This window comes from Rousettus aegyptiacus, unplaced genomic scaffold, assembly GCF_014176215.1.
Source record: "Rousettus aegyptiacus isolate mRouAeg1 unplaced genomic scaffold, mRouAeg1.p scaffold_m13_p_11, whole genome shotgun sequence".
In the NCBI taxonomy this organism is placed as follows: Eukaryota; Metazoa; Chordata; class Mammalia; order Chiroptera; family Pteropodidae; genus Rousettus; species Rousettus aegyptiacus.
The window spans coordinates 44541144-44559377 of NW_023416286.1; the positions used below are offsets into that span (position 1 = coordinate 44541144).

The 18234-nt window shown below is 42.9% G+C and overlaps 1 protein-coding gene across 1 annotated transcript in view; it reads right to left on the bottom strand.

Moving 5' to 3' along the window:
- Positions 1–1209: 1209 nt before the first annotated feature.
- SFRP1 (secreted frizzled related protein 1) overlaps positions 1210–18234 on the bottom strand; it is a 41256-nt gene continuing 24231 nt past the window's right edge. The window contains exon 3 of the mRNA XM_016127440.2: positions 1210–4751. Within this exon, the coding sequence (XP_015982926.1) occupies positions 4429–4751 (323 nt within the window). The 3' untranslated portion in view covers positions 1210–4428. The remainder of the gene's footprint in view (positions 4752–18234) is intronic.

Consider the following 18234-nt stretch of genomic DNA (forward strand, 5'->3'; position numbering starts at 1 on the left):
TTTCTGCCCCCGTGTAGAAAACCACCTATGTAATTCTTGGAAGAGGTGTGGATGCTATAGCGCTTGAAGGCAAAGCTGCCATTTTTTGGTGCTGCCGCCCTCTCTTAGGCGACATTCAAGCCATCCTAACCCTTGGACACCTCAAACTCCAGGGCAACTCCAACAGCTGAAGCCAAAATGCCTTTGTACATGCCTCATCAACCTTCTGCTGATTTGTTAAAAGAAAATTCCAAACAGCAATGGGAAAATATAGGTCATGGTAGTGGTGGGGCTTCTGTGGTGGTGACAATGACATCTACGCCCAGCCTAAAATAGCTTTTTCTTCTTATTAACCTCAAGGGAACTAAAAGGAAATGCCAATATTTTCCTTGGCTGGGTTAGCATGCCACTGGCTCACCAGTCAGGTATACTAATATGGGAAAATCTTTCCATCCTGGAGCACAACTTGAATGGAATTTTTACAAGTCCTCATACCATGCCCGAAAGATGGTGTCTCTGTGCTTAGGTGTGGTTTTATGTGACTTGGGAGTGTTTGCTCACTTCTAGGTAAAATTGCCAGTTGTCTGAGGTTTGGAAGTGCCTTGTTAATCAGGGAATGACATCAACTGAAGCTGTCATTGTAATTGCTTACAGAATTAAAAGTCACACTGAATAATTCCTTAGGCAAGAAGCACATAACCTAATAGGAAACAGCCTAGGCTTGGCAAGAGCCACACTCTGGGTCCAAAGGGAAGTTCAGCGGTAAGTCAGACATTGTTCCCACATAAGTAGGACTTTGGAGCCTTGGGTTCTAGTTCCAGCAATGCCATTGACCTGGGAGACCCAAACTCTGGGAACTCCTAGCTGTCTCACATCTTAACTTCTCCTTCTGTGAAAGGGCAGGCCTCCTCTTTTCTAAGGTCTCATGTGGGTCTAAGACTCCAGATACCAGAGAGTTTTCAAATTTTAGTTGGTAATTTTAACATTGAATTGGCCAGAGGGGAAACAGCATCTGAAACCAGGAAAAGAAACTCAGGCAGGGTTGAAAAATACATTCTTGTAGAGCAAGTATTTAACCTTCTCTCTGATCTGAAACACACACAGCCAGGAGAAACACTCCTGGAAGTTATTTGTGGGAGCAGATGGTAAACACAGGATGGGGGAGAGGGTAGCCTGCAGTGCCTCCAGGTGCTTCTCTAGCCCACCCATGCCCAGTTACCCTTTGAAAGCTATTAAACTGAGACCAGAAAACATCACTGGAAAAAATCACGAGAGGGGTATGTGTACAGTGGGACACGCTGAATGGTGTACCATTAGGGGGGAAAAGTCATGACTCACATTATCATTGATTAATTGAGTGATTTTAGTCAAGTGAATATTGATACATGGCAGGAAAAGCATGAAAATAAAATGAACACATACAGGAATTACTATTAACATAAGTGATAACATCAAAACATCTGGTAAAATGCAGTTAAAAAAACAACACAAATGAAATGGAATGTAAAACATTTTCACAGTATTCAAAGCCTTTGTAAAAGATTTAGACTCTAAAAGGAGTGCTACATGAAGGACCTAGAGGAAACAGGAATTTCGTCTGTGTCCTCTGTATCTGCTGGTGACAGGTCAGAATGGCCAGTACATTATTCCACGGGAGTTACCTAAGGTGTGCTTCTGAAACAGATCATTTGAGCCCACCATCCCTACAGAGTGACAGCAGAGAAATTAGTTACCAGAAGTCTCATAAAAAACACATATTCTAGGCTTGGGCAAAGGTATTTCTGTAATTTACAGATGCAAATGAAAACTGGAGCTCTGATTGGATTCTGCCTTGGAGAGACCTTGGTGCTAATTCAGTGGTACCAAGAGTCAAGTGTTATACAGGATATTCTAAAAGTTAAGTGTTCTTGGAATTCTCACCTCTCTTTTCCTATAAGAGAACCACTAATAATCTTCAAAGATCAAGCTGAGTTCTGCCAATGACCTCACAGGATTCTACCCAGAATGATTATTTTAAATCTTTACATATATGACTTTTATACTAGCAATAATTACCAATCACACACAGACGTCCTCTTTTGGAAACCAATGACCAAGCCAATGAGTCTGCACATTAGTTTTGTTGTATCCTTTGTTAAGAAAAACAAAGGTTTGTAATAAAAATGAAGCTTTGAGCCCATAGCCTCCCTTTGGTCCCTGAAATTGCCTATGTGTTTTAGACAAAGATGTCTCAAATCCACAGTAAAATTCAAAGCCTTAGAACTCTGTGCTCAGGGTAAAACCTGTAGCTGCAATTCACATTTCCAATTTATTTTGAACTTTTTCTGAAACTGTCACCTTCTACCTGAGAATTCCCATTTCTAGAGCTGCATAGCATGGCCACAGATTCTTTCATAACTTGTCTGCAGTAACTGCTAATACCCTACATAAACCCCTCTCCCAAGGCCCCTGCCTTGGACAGACAACCCTGCTGCATGATGCACTCTGTCAAAACAAGCAGATACATCAGATACATATGATCACTGAACTCTTGAGTTAATCAACCAAAACTAAGACTCAGATCCAGGCACTCATGAGATCGCTCTGAATTTCAGTTGACAATAGGAAAGTAGAATATTTCTAATTAACTAATATATATACACATTTTTTTTAAACCATCCAAAATTACAGGCCAATCACTTAAGTTCCCCAACACTTTATGATTAAAGGTCAGAGAGAACCAAAAAAAGTTAAAATGATGGGATCACTAATTGTGAGAGGTGAATTACATCAGCATAACCCTCAAGTAAGTAATGAAGTTGGCAGGCTGTTTTTCAGACTGGAGTCTTGAAAAGTTAACAGAATCTTCCACTGCTTCTGTATCAGGACAGGGCCACGGAAGTAACACTTCCCAGCCTCACTGCAGCATCCAGACTGGATAAAACCATTCTCCCAGAGGTAAACTCACTAAAGTCCTACAGGTGTTACAGAGGATTAAGAATCAGGCTTGGGGAAGAAATTAACATTGATCATTTAAAATTACTTCCTATACACCAAACAAGAGGGATAAAGTTGCTTAAGTGAACAGGGTTATATACACCACTTCTGAAACACAAGAGCTTTGAGAAGTATCTTAGGACACTCAGGGAAAACTGTACAGATATGTCATCATTGAAACTCTTCCCCAGATGGGGACACTTGCAGCTTAACCTTCCCTCTGCAGAAATAAAAATTTTTTAAATGCAGGAGGACAAGGAGGCTAGCTGTTCTGAATTTCTTTGACCTATAACAATCAAGTTTAAAGGAACCCATTTCTTCACAGGAAAGAAAAGAATGGGAAGCACTGTGAGTTTTGATTAGTGTTGCTGGAGCCAAGACAATTCAGAAGTCAGGAAGGAGGCCCATACGACTATGCTACCAGGCCAATTCGCCTCCTACCCAAAATGCCTAGTGACAGTACTGCTCTACTAGAGAGCAGCTTCAAATGCACCGAGAGACGTTGGACTTAGTACACCTTTCATATGTTCACTGTAGACATTTTTTTAAGACCTTGAAAAGTAAATGGGCTTTTTGTTTTATAAAATAATATGAAATGAACAAACAGATGGAATTGGAATACTAAGCTCTTTACCCTGACTAGCAATTTGCTGCACTACTCTAAATTTTTTTTTTCTTCTTTAAGTATGTTTTTGAAAACCACAAACCATGGCCTTCTCAGTCTGAAAATCATCATCTCATGCCATGGGTCTGGTACCCACGATGTTTCCTTTTTCTCACACAAAGGCGGCATGTGCCACCCTCCACATGTCCGGAGGTTAGGTCATACACTGAGGCCAATGTCAACTGCCACTCACATGGCATCTGAGACTGGGTGATTCATAGCAAAAGACAATCACACATTGCTTTTCTCCCTGGACCTATTACTTTCTGGAAGTGATCTTAAGTTGTAAGTATGGTGTCTGTCTGTTTCTGTCTAAAGCAAAAGAAAATTACTCTGTAACTGAAAGCAATGCATCTCACCAATAGTTAAATTTTTTTAGTTCTAAAGGCAAAGATTAGCCGATCGACCTACAAGCAATTTGTAATGACACAAAGAAAGTTGCAGAATTTAGTTTTTGCTGCTGTCTCTTACTTTTGCCTAATCCTTCTTTTTTACCGGCAAAATCTTTTTTAGTGACTATGCCTGTTTTGCACCTCCTTTTACTCAGTGACACACTGTTCCACACTATAGATCTTAAAACGCGTTCTAACCTAAATGGTTTTCCTTACCTGGTATGCAGCTTTAAATATTGGCTACATGGGGGTATGGAGTGTGGCTACGGAGGGGGAGAGTGGGGATGCTGCAGGGGAAAGCCAACTGGGTTACAATGTCCTCTACCCACAGAAGGAGCAGTGAGTTCCAGGGTTGTCTGCTCAGCCCCCACCCTTCACCCCAACCCACAGCTCCCTCCCCAACCTGCCCAGTAAAATTCACTTAAAAACCGACTGAAAGGTAGGACATTCATGATTTTTCATTTTCTTCATGAAGTTTTTGAATTCCTTGTTTTTCTTGTCCCACTTGTGGATGGCCGTCAGCAAATACTGGCTCTTCACTTTCCGGCCCATGATGAGAAAATGGTGGCTGAGGTTGTCCAGCTGGTGGCAGGGGCAGTCGGCCCCGTTCTTCAGGTATAGGACAAGCTTCTTCAGTTCCTTCTTCTTGATGGGCCCCAACTTCAAGGGCTTCTTCTTCTTGGGGACAATCTTTTTGTCACCATTTTCTTTTTTCACTTCTTTTATTTTCATCCTCAGTGCTAGAGATGATGAGGGCAGGGAAGAGAAAAGGAGAAAAGGAAGGAAAGAAAGCATTTTAGAACACAGCTTTCCATCTAAAATGATAACCCAAACTTAAGGCTGAGAAGGAGGGCGAAATAAAAGGCAAATAGCAACCAGAAGGAGGTAGTTTTACAAATAAGAATCAAGGTCTCCATAAACTTTTTGTGCTGATTCTGGCCCCCTAGTTTTGTGGTGCCTAACAGTATCTCAGGGTGCCATACGAGTCTCAAATGCATTTTCAAAACCAAGTTATATATATATTTTTTAAATGCAGTAAGTCAGAATATAACACAATGCTTAAGAGAAGGGGATCATATAATCCAATATAATTCATATAATCTAATGCTATAGACTCCCGCCTTCAAAGAAAAATTTACCCTGAGGTTTTTTAAGAGAAAGTTATTGGTTTAGTTTTTTAACATCCAAAAATCCTAAAATTCCTTGAAAATTGTGTCCTGTAAGCAAGACAAACAGACACTATCTGTGCGTACCAAGCAAGGGAAAGTTACAGGATGCTTCAAATTGTCATGTTCAAGTGCATTAAACATCAATGTCTAACTTCGGCACTGGAAAATCAGAGCCCCCACCAACGTGCCAGGTCCTGCCAATATTCTGTTTTGACAGCGGGTCCTGCTAATATTCTGTCAACCACTAATGAGCCTCTAGCCTGTGTCACGAATGTTCTACATACTGAGCAGACCCACACAGAACCAAACTCTACTTTGACTTCCTCATACATTAGAGCATGTCCTGGTGATGTCTCAACAGTTAAACCCAGGTGACAATCTCTCCTAAAATCCAACATGGTGCATGGGCTTCTGTTCTCAGCACATCTTCCTGCAGGAAATTCAGTGTGTCCACCAACTCTGCCTTCTCTTTTCTTTGTCTCTGTAGACCCTGAGTGAACATTGTTTAATGTTAATGTGAGGAGCTAATACTATAGCGATGGCTATACAGGGTCTCCTGGTGAAGATAAATCAGTGTGGAGGCGTTTTATACTTTCTAAACACATTAACACACAGTATCAGTTACAAGCAACTCTCCTTTAAGACTGGTCAGCCCCAGATATTTCCAAAGGAGTCAGAAATCATTTTCTAGATGCTCGTCACCAGATAATTTGCCCATTCTCTGAATTCTTCTGAATTCAAAATTACTAAGCCTCCTCTTTTTAACATCTCAAAACTTCCACCCACGTCCCATGGGGAAAAGCTTGAAACTGAACTCAATAACAATAGCTAACAATTATGAAACCATAGGGCATGCCAGGAAGTGTGCTGAGTATTTTCCATGCTTTTCCTCAATTAAACCTAACAACTCCATGAAGAAGGTACAATTATTTCCCTCATCTAACTTATGAGAAAACCGAGGCATAGGGGTTACGTTTACTTGCCCAAAGTCACTAATTCTAAATTGAGACCCATGTCTAAATGTGCACTTTAATCACCATGCTGTCCATGCTGACTCTATGGTTACAAAATTCTTTATAATGAGCCCAAGACTTAGAGTACTAAGTGGACCAAGAAAATAAGAGGGAGTTGCTCAGACTCTTCCCAGTTTCACCCACATCTCAAAATGACTTTACTTACGAAATGGTAAGAGTTCTTCCTGGTTGAAAGAGACTATTCTGGCAAAGGAAAAATGACATTTGTAAAGGTTTTATTACCTAACATTTAGTTGATTAGAAAACACAACCGTGCCTAACCCAAGAATAATGAGGAGAGGGAAAAATCCTAGGAACAAATCTTTAATGAATGAGTCAAAGTCAGTAAATTAAACATGCTCCCACTGCTTTTTTTTTTTCCTTCCAAAAAGAGCTCCAGACCTTGCAGCCCATTTAACAACATATAACCCCTAGGCCTGGTGCCCAGTAAGAAATGCCTCACTCCCGAGGGTGGCAGGAAGTTCCGGGCACTAAGCAGCAGGTGCTCTCGCTGAGGGTTAACGCTGACTCACAGGCTGGTCCAGGTTTCCCGACACACATGGGAGTAAGGTGAGCATGGCTTCCCCCCAAGTTCCTTTCTTTAACTCTCCCCCAAGCCCAAACCAACCGTTTCCCAGCACTTCTGATTATGCTTGACTCCCACCCACTGTGCACAGAGCATAGTGCAAACTGCAGTGGGGGTGTAGAACAGAATGCAGCAGAAACCACTCCTCCAGGCCCTCACCCCAGACATGCCCAAACTGGCCCACACTGGTTTAGCTTCCTTTACTGGCTTGCAAATCTTGTACCTGAGGCTCACTTGAGAAAAGACTTCAACTATTCTAGTCTGTGGCTCACTGAATGAGAAAAGTTCTCAGTAAGGTTGAGTGAGAGACCAGGAGAGGGACTCACTGGCCAGGCCAAGGCAAAGTCAAGTCTTTATCTCTGCCTCCCCTCTTCCAGAGAGAGCAAACAGGACTGGGAGAAACGACAAAGCAAGGCAGCAAAGCGTACTGCAGGGAAGCAGGGCAGTCGGAAAAATTCTGCTCCTTTCACAGATCTAAGTGGCCCCATGCTCAGATGAGTCCCTAACTATTTACCAAAGTCTAAGTCTGGGAACCAAGTTTTGCCATAGGAGTGAACGATTGCATCACCAAGAGAAGCGAATGTATGCTCCAGTTGACAATGTGGGCTGCCTCTTACCTGCAGAAAACTGAGCCATCGTTTTTTGAGTGCCTACCATGTATCAGGCTTTGTCTATGAGCACAGGATAGTTGCCTGTAGGTATGGCTCCTGATTTAATTCTCAACAGCAACCATTGTGAAAAATCGTCACTATTATTTACTACAACAAGGAGAAGGACTCAAGTTAAATAATGACAACATGAGGCCACCATTTGTAAGAGAATCAGGATTAGAACCCACACCTAACTCCAAAGACCATGTTCTTTCCTAGTATACCATGACTGAGTTTAAAATGATATTGATTTAGTGGAAATTACTTCACTCTTTTGATTACGTTACTTTTAATCACAACTCAAATCAAAAATTAATGGTCCTTTGCCATGACCATGTAAAGGAATTTAGTTTACATAAGTGGGGGGACAGCAAGGAGAGAAGGGGAATCAAATGACGGAAATGTGTTCTGCATTAGACTCTTTATTTCTTGCCATTTGGCTCACTTTCCTTTTTGAGGTGGGGAAAGTAGGGAAGGAGGAGGCGCATATGGCCAGAAATTACTAACATCTTTCCACCTTTCAAGGGTTTATTTTAGGCATGCAGATTACCAGCAATGTTTGGACAGGCGATTAGCCGTCAGAGGTTGATTTCATTGTGCTGTGGATACGTGGGCAACCCCCCAGCATGCCTCGTCCAGAGGCTGCTGTGATGGGAGTGGATGCCGGCCCAGGAGCAACCTGGGACTGATCACCACTTCCTCCCCACCCCCAGCTCCCACCACACTCCCAGTGCCTGGACCCCAGGGGTTCCTCCCCTGGATTGTGTTCACAGTTTGTAATGCACATGGTGGTGGTGGGGATGAGGAAAAGCCCCAGGAGGCGGCAGCTGGTGCAATGGATGGAGTCCTGGGTCCTGGGTTCTAACCATGTGACTACAAAATCTGGTTTTGAGCTCTCCGAGTGTCAATTTTCCATCTGTAAAGTATAGAGTGCAGTCTGCAGACCTAGCAGTACTACCATCTGAAGGAACCATGTTGGGCAATACTGGGGAGCCAGCAAAGCTCATCTCCAGAACCCCCACCCTGTGCTCATTCTTCTCTTCCCTCACCACAAGCCGCCATGGGGGAGAATGCTATAGCCTCAGGCCCTTGACCTCAGCTACTGTAATAGCTGACCCGGAACTAAAACAAACAAAACAACAAACAAAATATTTCTTTGGTTTTTCTTGTTGTTTGTTTTTGTTTGGTTTGATTTGGTTTGAGAGGGCCAGAGTTTAGCAACCACTTATCCTCCAAGAGTAGAATACAAATACTCCCGCCTCTCACCTTATTGGTCACTGTCAGCAAGAATTTAGAGACCTAGAAACTTTGAAAACCCAAAACTTAAGATCACCATTAGGAGCTGTCTAGGTCCTTTCCTAACAGTCTTAAATAAATCATCCCTTATATTCAGGTAGACCCTTAAAGTTTCATTACACTTTCAGTCACCTAAGCCATATTTTTTGCTCACAAATTGTACTTCCTTGGTAGCCTCCCTCACAAGGTTTGGCCATATTTCTGAAGCTGAAATAAGAATAGGTAACTCTTACCTATTACACTTGTCCCAAACCCACGCTCTCTTTAAAACCATCTCTTCTTCCTGACCTGCTTATACTAATGGTGCCACCATTCTTCCAGTTTACCTAGACAGGTGCTCGGATGTAGGGTAACCGTTAGCCAAAGGCCAGTCATTGATACAACCAACAACATGGAATTGCTATAGAAATGCAAGAAGGATCTGACAGGAAAGGTAAGAAAGGGGCTGAGCCAATAATCAGATCTGCGCCTCATCTGATTACAGATAATAGTGACAATAAAGAGTAAAGTACAGAGAAGAGAAGAGAATGAGGGATCCCAGGATGACAAAAAGTCATCAGAGGCACATATGGAAAACCAGGCAGTCCAGTGTCTCTGAAAGCAATGGAGGAAGGTATTTCAAGTGGAGAAAATTCTCCTCAATCCCAGATGCTTCAGAATTTAAGAATGAGTGGAGAATAGATCACTCAACTCAGTGACTAGAGGGTCACTGATGACCTGTGGGAAGCCAGGACCCAAAGGGACAAGAGTGAATGAAATCCAGAGAGCTAAAAATCAACAATAAGTGAAAAGAAAAAGTATGCCATACTGACAACCATCAAGCTCCTGGAATGTTTGTGAAGAATTACCACTGGCCACTTCTAGCCAAACATATTAGATTGAACACATACAATCGTTTCTACCCGCTTCTGAAGTCGGTTTAAAATTGTAGTTAAAAACAAGAAGTTATAAACACATGCAAGAAAATGGTAACGGAAACAAGAACATATCAACATTTAGTATAATAGAAAGCAAATGGATGGTGGAACCTGACTTGACAGGGAGAAGAAAAGCTGAAACCTAACTGGCAGTAAGAAACAAGTAAATCCACACTGCAGGAAAGGCTCATGAATTAGGGCCACTGGGTGCTTTTGCACTCCGTAACAGAGGATGTATTAAATATATAGGAATTGGTAAAAAGTCTGGATAAAGGCATTCAGATCCACTGCTCTGGGCCATAAATTCAGGTGACTGTCCCTCACCAACTCCAGCAGCAGCCAAGTGCTTTATTCTCTACAGAAGGTTTAAATCAGAAAGACTGTGAGCTTCAGTCTGCCAGACACATAGGAGGACAGGATGGCGAGTTGCTGCACTGATACCGAAGGTTAAGTGAAAGTCTACACAGTAAATGGTGAGACCCTCAGGTCTCAGAACACTACATTTATATCCCCCATTTAGAAGAATGAAAGGCTTCTTTTTAAAGAAACTATAGCACAAAATAAAAGACCTACAGTTCCTCATAACAAAACTCTAAAGTGAGGCCCAACAAATCACAAGCCGTGCATATACGCAACGAGCTTCTAATTTAGTGCTCTGCTCTTAAATACAAATGGCCAGCCAAGGATCAGCAGGCATTTAAGGAAAGCTTCTAGAGGTAAACTGCAGAGACCAAAACATAAAAACAAAGGCGGGGGGGGGGAGGGGGAAGAATTTGGAGATAATAGAAACAATATAGGGAATATAAAAAACTTTCCACCAAGATAATATTAGAAACTGTATTCATAAACCCGCAAGAGAACGCTATTAAGAGGAATGTTTAAAGGACAGAAAGAGTATTTGGAAATTTAAAATATAAAAGCAGAAGTAAAGAATGCAATACAAGTGTTTTAAGCTAAGACTAAAAAAATTTCCTGGAAAACTGAACAAAATGACACAGAAATGGGAAATAGGAGAAAGATAAGATAGAGGATCAATCCAGAAAGTTTCAAGATCTGAATAAATGTCATGACAGAATGAAAATGAATGAGAAAAAAATCAGAGAAATAATACAAGAAAATTTCCCAGAAATGAGGAACACGAGTTCTCATTAAATAGTGCCCAGAGCGCAATGAATCATGACATTTAGAAGCACCAGGGATAAAGAGAGCTTTTAAAATCCTCTGGAGAAAAAGAGAGTGTACATCTAATACAAAGCGTCGGGCACCAGAATGGCACTGGATTTATCAGTGGCAACACTAGATGCTGCAAGATAATGGATCAATGCCTTTAAAATTCCCACACTTGACACTGAACCTACCAATCAATTTGTGAGAGTAGAATAATGACATCTTCAGACATTCAGTGATTAAAGAAAAATGAGCTCCTACGTATCGTTTCTTTTGTAGAATCCTACTCCAAAATGTATTCTACGAAGAAGACGAAGGATTCGGAAAACAAAAGATCTAACTTAAAATAAAAGCAATGGAAGTCTCAGAATGGTTTTTCCAAAACTGTGTGCAGGCCTATATCTCATCCAGTCTAGACAGAAACAGGAGAGGTGGCTCAGGCAGATTACCTGCAGGAAACTTGGGGCTGAATTCATAATGCAAACATAGGAACTGGGAAAGTAAAACGAGGCAATTACCAACTCAAGGAAAAACAAAAAGGTATACAAGAAAGGACATACAGATGGAGTACACTACATGGCTCAGCTGCAAACAGTATTTGCATAATTAGAATAAGTTAAACATTGAATATTAATTTAACCAAAAGTGTGATACAACAAAGTGTTAGAAAGAATGGGGAGATGGTGTAAAACAGAAAAATCTTCATCCTGAATAACAGAAAATAATGTCTAAAAATTAAAATCAAGAAATCAGATTATAACCATGTTATTTGCTTACTCCATTTTGCTAAATATCACAAGAAAGAGCTAAAATTATTACCTCAGGGTTGTGCAAGTTAGCAGTGAAAAGGCATGGGCCGGGAGAGTGCAGTTTTTTGTTAAAAGGCTTTTATTAATATTTGACTTTTTTTACTGCATTTATTTTGAAGCAAAAAACTTAAAATTTTAAAAAACATTCTAGTAAAGAACTTGAATGTGTATAAAATATACATGAATCACAAAATGTGAGATCTTAAAAAGAAACACAAAGTTTACATTTCCAGGTCATCCACTGTCCCTCCTACTAGAATGGTCTGGCATTAGTTAGGGCTTACGGGGTTTTATATGAGTAAGAATTCTGCTTTTTCAGTTGCTTTTTGGGGGAAGGGGCATGGCCTACACATCTAGTCAATTCCCATTATTTTTCATATAAAAAATCAACTAGGTTAGAATTTGGATTATTTCTTTTGGAATGCAAGGGATGTTAAACGTAGTTCAACTGATGCTCAAAAGTAACCTGCCCAAGGTCATACAGCTGGAGGGTCCCACAGCTCTGCCGGGACCTGCTTCCCTGTCCCTCCAGTGGAGCTCATTGCTCTATTCCATAGTTCCTCTGAAAAACAAGAGGGACTGAATGGGGTTCTGGCAGATTGGACAAGCACGTGGATACATTTTCTCTAACAGGTGCTCATGAAAATTCATCACTCAGCAGATAACAGAACATACCCAGATTCCTAGTGGCTTGCTTTTTTCCTAAATTACTTTCTCTTGCACAAAGAGCTGAAGTTCCCAATATATGATTTGAGGAGGAAGGTAGTAAGACTGGCAAAGTCTTCACAAAGTGGCTTGTTACTGGCCCCTTGGATCAGGAGGGGCCCACAGATGGGTGGCATCAGCCCTGTGGCCTCAGTTCATGCCCGTCATCCCACAGCCTCCAGATGGAAAAGGCTATTTAGATAACAAGACCTTACCAAGCAATGAAAACAGAGAGGACCCAATCTTCTGCCTCCCGCCCCATTTTTGCAAACCTCTTGGGTGGGCTTCTCCGAGGGAGAGAGCACCATCCCTAAATCCAACTGTGCAAATGAGACTTGGTAATATCACTGGGTGAGGGCTGGATTGTGAGAAACTGCAGCCTCCTTCCAACACTGGGCAAAGGGTTTGGGCCCCATGGCGAGCTGGCTTTGAGGCATTAGGGCAAATAAGTCCTACTGACAAAGGCCTTGCGATGGCTGCTTAAGAGACCTCTCTTTTCCCAGCAGGAGCCAGTGTTCGGCATCATTAATTCGTTTAGCAAAGAAAGGAGCTCGCACTTGGTCACAATAACTCAGACTCTCTCCCCTGACCACAAACCACATGCTGCATACTTACATGCATTTACTGACTACAGGACATATATTATGAGAGGAAAGAGAGAGAGAGGAAAAAGAAAAAGAGAAAGAGAAAGAAAGAAAAAGAAAAAGAAAAAGAAAGAAAGCAAAAACAAAACCCTCAAAAAAAGATTAAAAGCAGCCTTTTCTCTGATTTACAAAAAAAAAAAAAAAAAAAAAAAAGAACAGCAGAGGTAGAAAATGCTCCTGAGTGACTTATTTGGGGCAAATTACTTGTTGACATTGTTTTGTTTTCTGGATCCCAGACGTCTTGCGGAGACTGGGGGGTGGTCAAGCTGTGGAGTGCCTTTGCCACTTTGCAAGCCCCTCCCCAACACACTCACACAGAGCAGCACAGCAGCACTGATGTCAGCCAGCCCGGATCCGCTGCCTAATTGCTTTATTTCATGGATGGTGTTAAGTCCCCACTGATTTAAGCTAACAGTGCAAAATGAAAACCCCACTTTGAGAGCGAAGAGCTGCCTGGTGTGGTTTTATTTAGGACGACGTGTGCATTGGCAGCCCTGGCAGTAGGGGCACGGGCCTCAGAGTGGGACAAAGAAGAGCTTCAGCCCCCACCTTCCCCGTAAGCACTGCGTCCCTCCTCCCCAAGCAGGAGACTGAGGAGAAGAGAACTGCTTAAATCAAGTCAATCATTAGGATTGATTGAATCTTGGCTCCAAGTCCAAGCAAACCTGCCAAGGCAAACAGTTCTTCCTGCCGCTGGGTCACTGGTTTTCCATTCCTCTCCATCCCACCCCCCAGTGTTCGCCCAAATGGCAAGTTGGAGTGTGGAATGGTCTCTTGGAAGGAAAAAGGTGGGGTGTGGGTTTCACGGCCAATGAACCAGAAAAGCCATGGGCTCTCCCTAGCTCTGAAAGATACTTAAGAAAGGGGCTCTCAAACTGTAGTGTCCTCAGAGCCATGTGGAGGACTTGTTGAAAATTCAGATTGCTGAGTCACCCCCAGAGTTTCTGATTCAGTGGCAATGGGATAGGGCCCAAGAATTTGCATTTCTAACAAGTTCCCAAGCGATGCTGCTGCTGCTGCTCTGGGGACCACACTTGAGAACCACTGGTTCAAAGTTTCAGGGTGGGAATAGGGTAGGCTTTTTGATTTGTTGCCGTGGTTATTCAGAGTGGTGCATACTGAGGACTCTTCCTTGGGTGGTGTTTAAATGTCCTAGAGGCCCAGGACAGCCCTCCGAACTCACCGAAGCTCAGGCTAAGTCAGCAAGAACAATATGGGCATGTCTAAGACCCAGCTGGCCTCGGGCGAACTGGTCTAGCACTGACTTCAAAATCGCTGAGTTCCATGGGCCCCTATCCCTCAGCGGTGTATTCTCGCAGTCAGGAAAACAAAAGCTTTGACAGCGAGAGATGCACATTTCAGGGGAAAGGAATCTAAGTTCAGAGTCAGCAGACTCCAGCTTCTGGTTCAGACTCCATCACTAACTATTGGTACAAACTTGGGTAAATCACTTTACTTCTCTGGGTCTCTGTATACCCTTTTGACCAATTAATCTCAAATGTCCATTTAGCACAAGTGGTCTTTCTGAATCTTCATATTTCCTTTCTATGTCTTAAAATCTAATATCGAATCCCTCATAATACAAGGAAAAATATCCCCCATCTTGTGGTCACATCACCTAGGGACCTTGCTTACACTTACCACAGCCCAGGCTTAGTGAACACACTGGCACAAGAGTCCTGTCCTGGTCACAAAGCTGTTTAAACTCAAGGACAGCCCTGGAAAAGCATCCGACACATAGTGGAGTGTGTCAGGAGCTATCCCATGGGGAGAAGTGGTGTGCCCTGGCCCCTTGGCTGGCCCTGGACTCTAGGCTGGACTATCTCCGAAGAAGCTGTGAGTCCAGTGCCTGAGAAATGCCAGCAGAAGCACCTCCGTTCTTATCCCTTTATCATTTCTTTAGTTGATCCCTCTGAAGACTGAGGGTAGATGTCAGACAAAATGTATGTCTTTCCTACCCACCCTTCCGGCCAAGCTACAGACCATCTTCTCCCCAAAGCATCCCTAGCCCCGTCCAGCCATGCCCAAGGAAAAGGGCATTCTAGGTATAAAAGGGGGCTAAGAGGGATGCACCTCTCTGAGTTATCATGGACTTCTCTAAAGTAACAAGCTAAGAAAGCACAGAGGAAGAAACCTATGTCCCAAATCGTTCATCCTAATTTTTGCAGGATTCACTCTGAAACAGAAAAAGAAGTCTCATCTCTGCACCTAAGCCAACACCACCCCCGATGTTAAGGTTCTTCTCATTTGCATTTCTGACCTTATGTATCTATACAACTTTCTGCGCTTGCATTTTCTGTTTCTTTTTTTCAGGCTTTCTGAGTCAGGGAGACTCAGAAAATGCAGTCTCCCTGGTACTCTGCCCGACTATGGCCCTTGGCAGGCACCAAGGTCCAGCATGAGCCTGGGCTACAATGCACACCTTCCCTGCCCACTGGATTGGGCAGTGCCCAGTTTCACTATGAAGTCCCAGGAAGGGGAGACAAAGAACATATGGTTCTCTAGGTGGGAGAACTTGGCCAAATCCTGCCAAAACAGACCTGTATCTGGTTAGATTACAATGTACACCACACGAGATGGCAAGGAATGCTGGTCTTCTTAAGGTGACATTTGTCTTGGCCTGAGGTACGTTTCATTGATGCCAAAATCTAAAATAATGAATGGGAGTCAGCACTCAGTCCTAGCTTAAAGCTGGCCCCCTATTTCATAGGGTTTGCACTCTCTGCTGAGAGCAGCTGTCACATACTCATGGTAGCTGGATGGTAGTGGCCTTGAGCTAGATGTCCTCACTCCTGCTTCTAGGTCCTCTGATCTTCACTGACTTTTCTTTTTCTCCACCTGCATGGAGCCTCCCATACAATAATGGGGCAGAAGTTCTGAGAGCCTAAGGGGAGAGGTGGTACAAGGGATAGAAATGGAGAGGGAATGCCTCCATCCCCACTCTGTGGTCCTGCTTTCTCAGGAAAGCCATTTGTTAAAAAGAGACAAAAACAAAAATAAATTAATGAACAAGCAAGGAAACTTCCCCATGGCTATGGAGGCCAAATTGGCCCCAGAGGAGGGACAAACAGCCCCGGGCCCAGAGAAGAGCCACATCAAGCCTGATGGATGAACAAAGACGTGGAGTACTGAAGAGACAGAGTTTGGCAGGAAAATGATATCTGGACCACATTCTGGGGTGCTGCCCCCAACTCCCGAAGGCACTCCTGTCATGCAGGTGGCAAATGCTTTCTGCGTGTTTACCAAGTTCCCGACTCTAGAACCGGCAGGTTTTCTTTGAATGTGCCCCAGTACTCTCCATGTACAGCGCATCCCTTCCCACTAAAGGCAGCCATAGTCCCAAGGGTTAGGGGCGATGGCTCTGGCTTGGTGTGCCACAGGCAGTCCTGTAAGCACGCAGCATCCCCAGCAGGTGTTCCCATTTCTTCCAGAGGACCAGTGGGTCTGACACTCAGAACAGACACTCACATTCCCCACCCTGCCCCCCATTCCTTTCTCCAGTTCTCCCGCTACCTGCCAGGTGCTCCTACTTCTTGTTCATGGGCTTCTGCCCCACTCAGGGAATGAGGGGATGTCTCCTCTCCTGAAGCTCCTCTCCAATGCCTCAGTTATTGCAACAGAGGGCACTCATCACACCTCCACTGCATAGGCCTCACCAGCAAGCTTTGCCCTACTACACACCTAGAGAAGTCCAGCAGGCTGAGCAGGTCCTCCCCAGATTTGCTAAAGAAATGGGGACAAAGCATCCCTCACTGTCTCAGCATAGGAGGGTTGATGTGACAGCCACAGACAGGGGCAGATGGAAGATGAATGTCACTTTGCATATGACCATAGCTAGAGCAGCAGCAGCACAATCAGTTCAGAAGAGAAAATGTTTGAGCTCATGGCTACCACCTGAAGATTTCATCAAAACTGGTAAGTGGGAAGGTAAGCGTCAAATGTCAGGTGCTATACAAACACCAGGACCAGTTTAGATCTTTCATGGACAGATGTGTATAAAGAGACACCATATAAATAACAGATATAGTAGGTGAATAAATTTGTCAAAAATTTAGGGTTTGCTGTGAAACGACCCTTAATATGGCATTCATACCATGGCTAATTAGCCTGAGGGGCTGTGTGCAGTGTTCAGAGGAAACTTACACACCCTCTGGTGTAAATAATTTCAAGTACGTGTCCAATCAAGAAAGATACAGTCTCAAGATCTAGCATCACTGTGCAATGCTGCCGGCTCTCTTCTGGAGAGAGGCACGGAACAGATCCTCCCTCAGAGCTCCAGAAGGAAACAAGATTTGTCCCTTCTGACCTTCTCAAACTGTGAGAGAATAAAGTTCTGTTGTTTAAAGCCACACAGTTTGTGGTCATTTGTCATGGCAGCCCTAGGAAACCAATATAAGCCAAACTCAACCCCACTGCATTACTACCTCTTAGCAGGTGCAGCCAGTCGGCTACGGGAAATGTGAAGGGAGGGTTTGCTGAGATGCCTGATTCCTGAGGCCTGCCCGGGCTGCCCTGTGTTTGACTCCTGGCTCTGCTGTGTGACTGTAGGAAAGTCACATAACCTCCCTGAGCTTCATTTTCCTCAACCTAAAACGGGGAATAATAATACTTTCCACACATCACAGGGTCTTTGGTAGGCTCAATATAAAAATAAACTCATGTAGGAAAAGCATTTTTACAATGGCAAACTTTCCTTTACTTTTAAACCATTACTGTTTTGTACACTTTTTTATTTTATACCATGTGAATATATTGTTTTTCAAAACTAAATTATATGTTCAAAATTACATTATATATATGTATGTACATATAGATTTATGGGGTTTTTTTTACACTTTATTCATTCATTTATTTTATTCACCTAAACTTCTGTCCAATTTTTAAGTACCTCTCTGCCTTCAGGAGAAGTAGAAAAGTACAAATAAGGTTTCTACTGTGTTTAAGCCAAAATAACTCTAGCTTTAGAATTTGGGTTCATTTCCCTATGGTCTTTCTAGAAGTTTTCTGTGACTACCTATGATCTCATTCTTCTTCATCCCATGCCCAAAACAGTAAAGATTCCAACTATTTCACAGATAAGAATACTGCCGAATTTCAATCCTTGTTTTTTATTATGTGACCTCTGACAACATGTCACCCTTGCCTTATTAATGTCTCCTGTTCGTCACTTAGATTTCAATACCTTTATTTCTTGAGCTCCAGGATCCAGGACACAGCCACATCTTTGCTTCTTTCTTTTGCTATAACAAACAGTACATTTCTCTGAC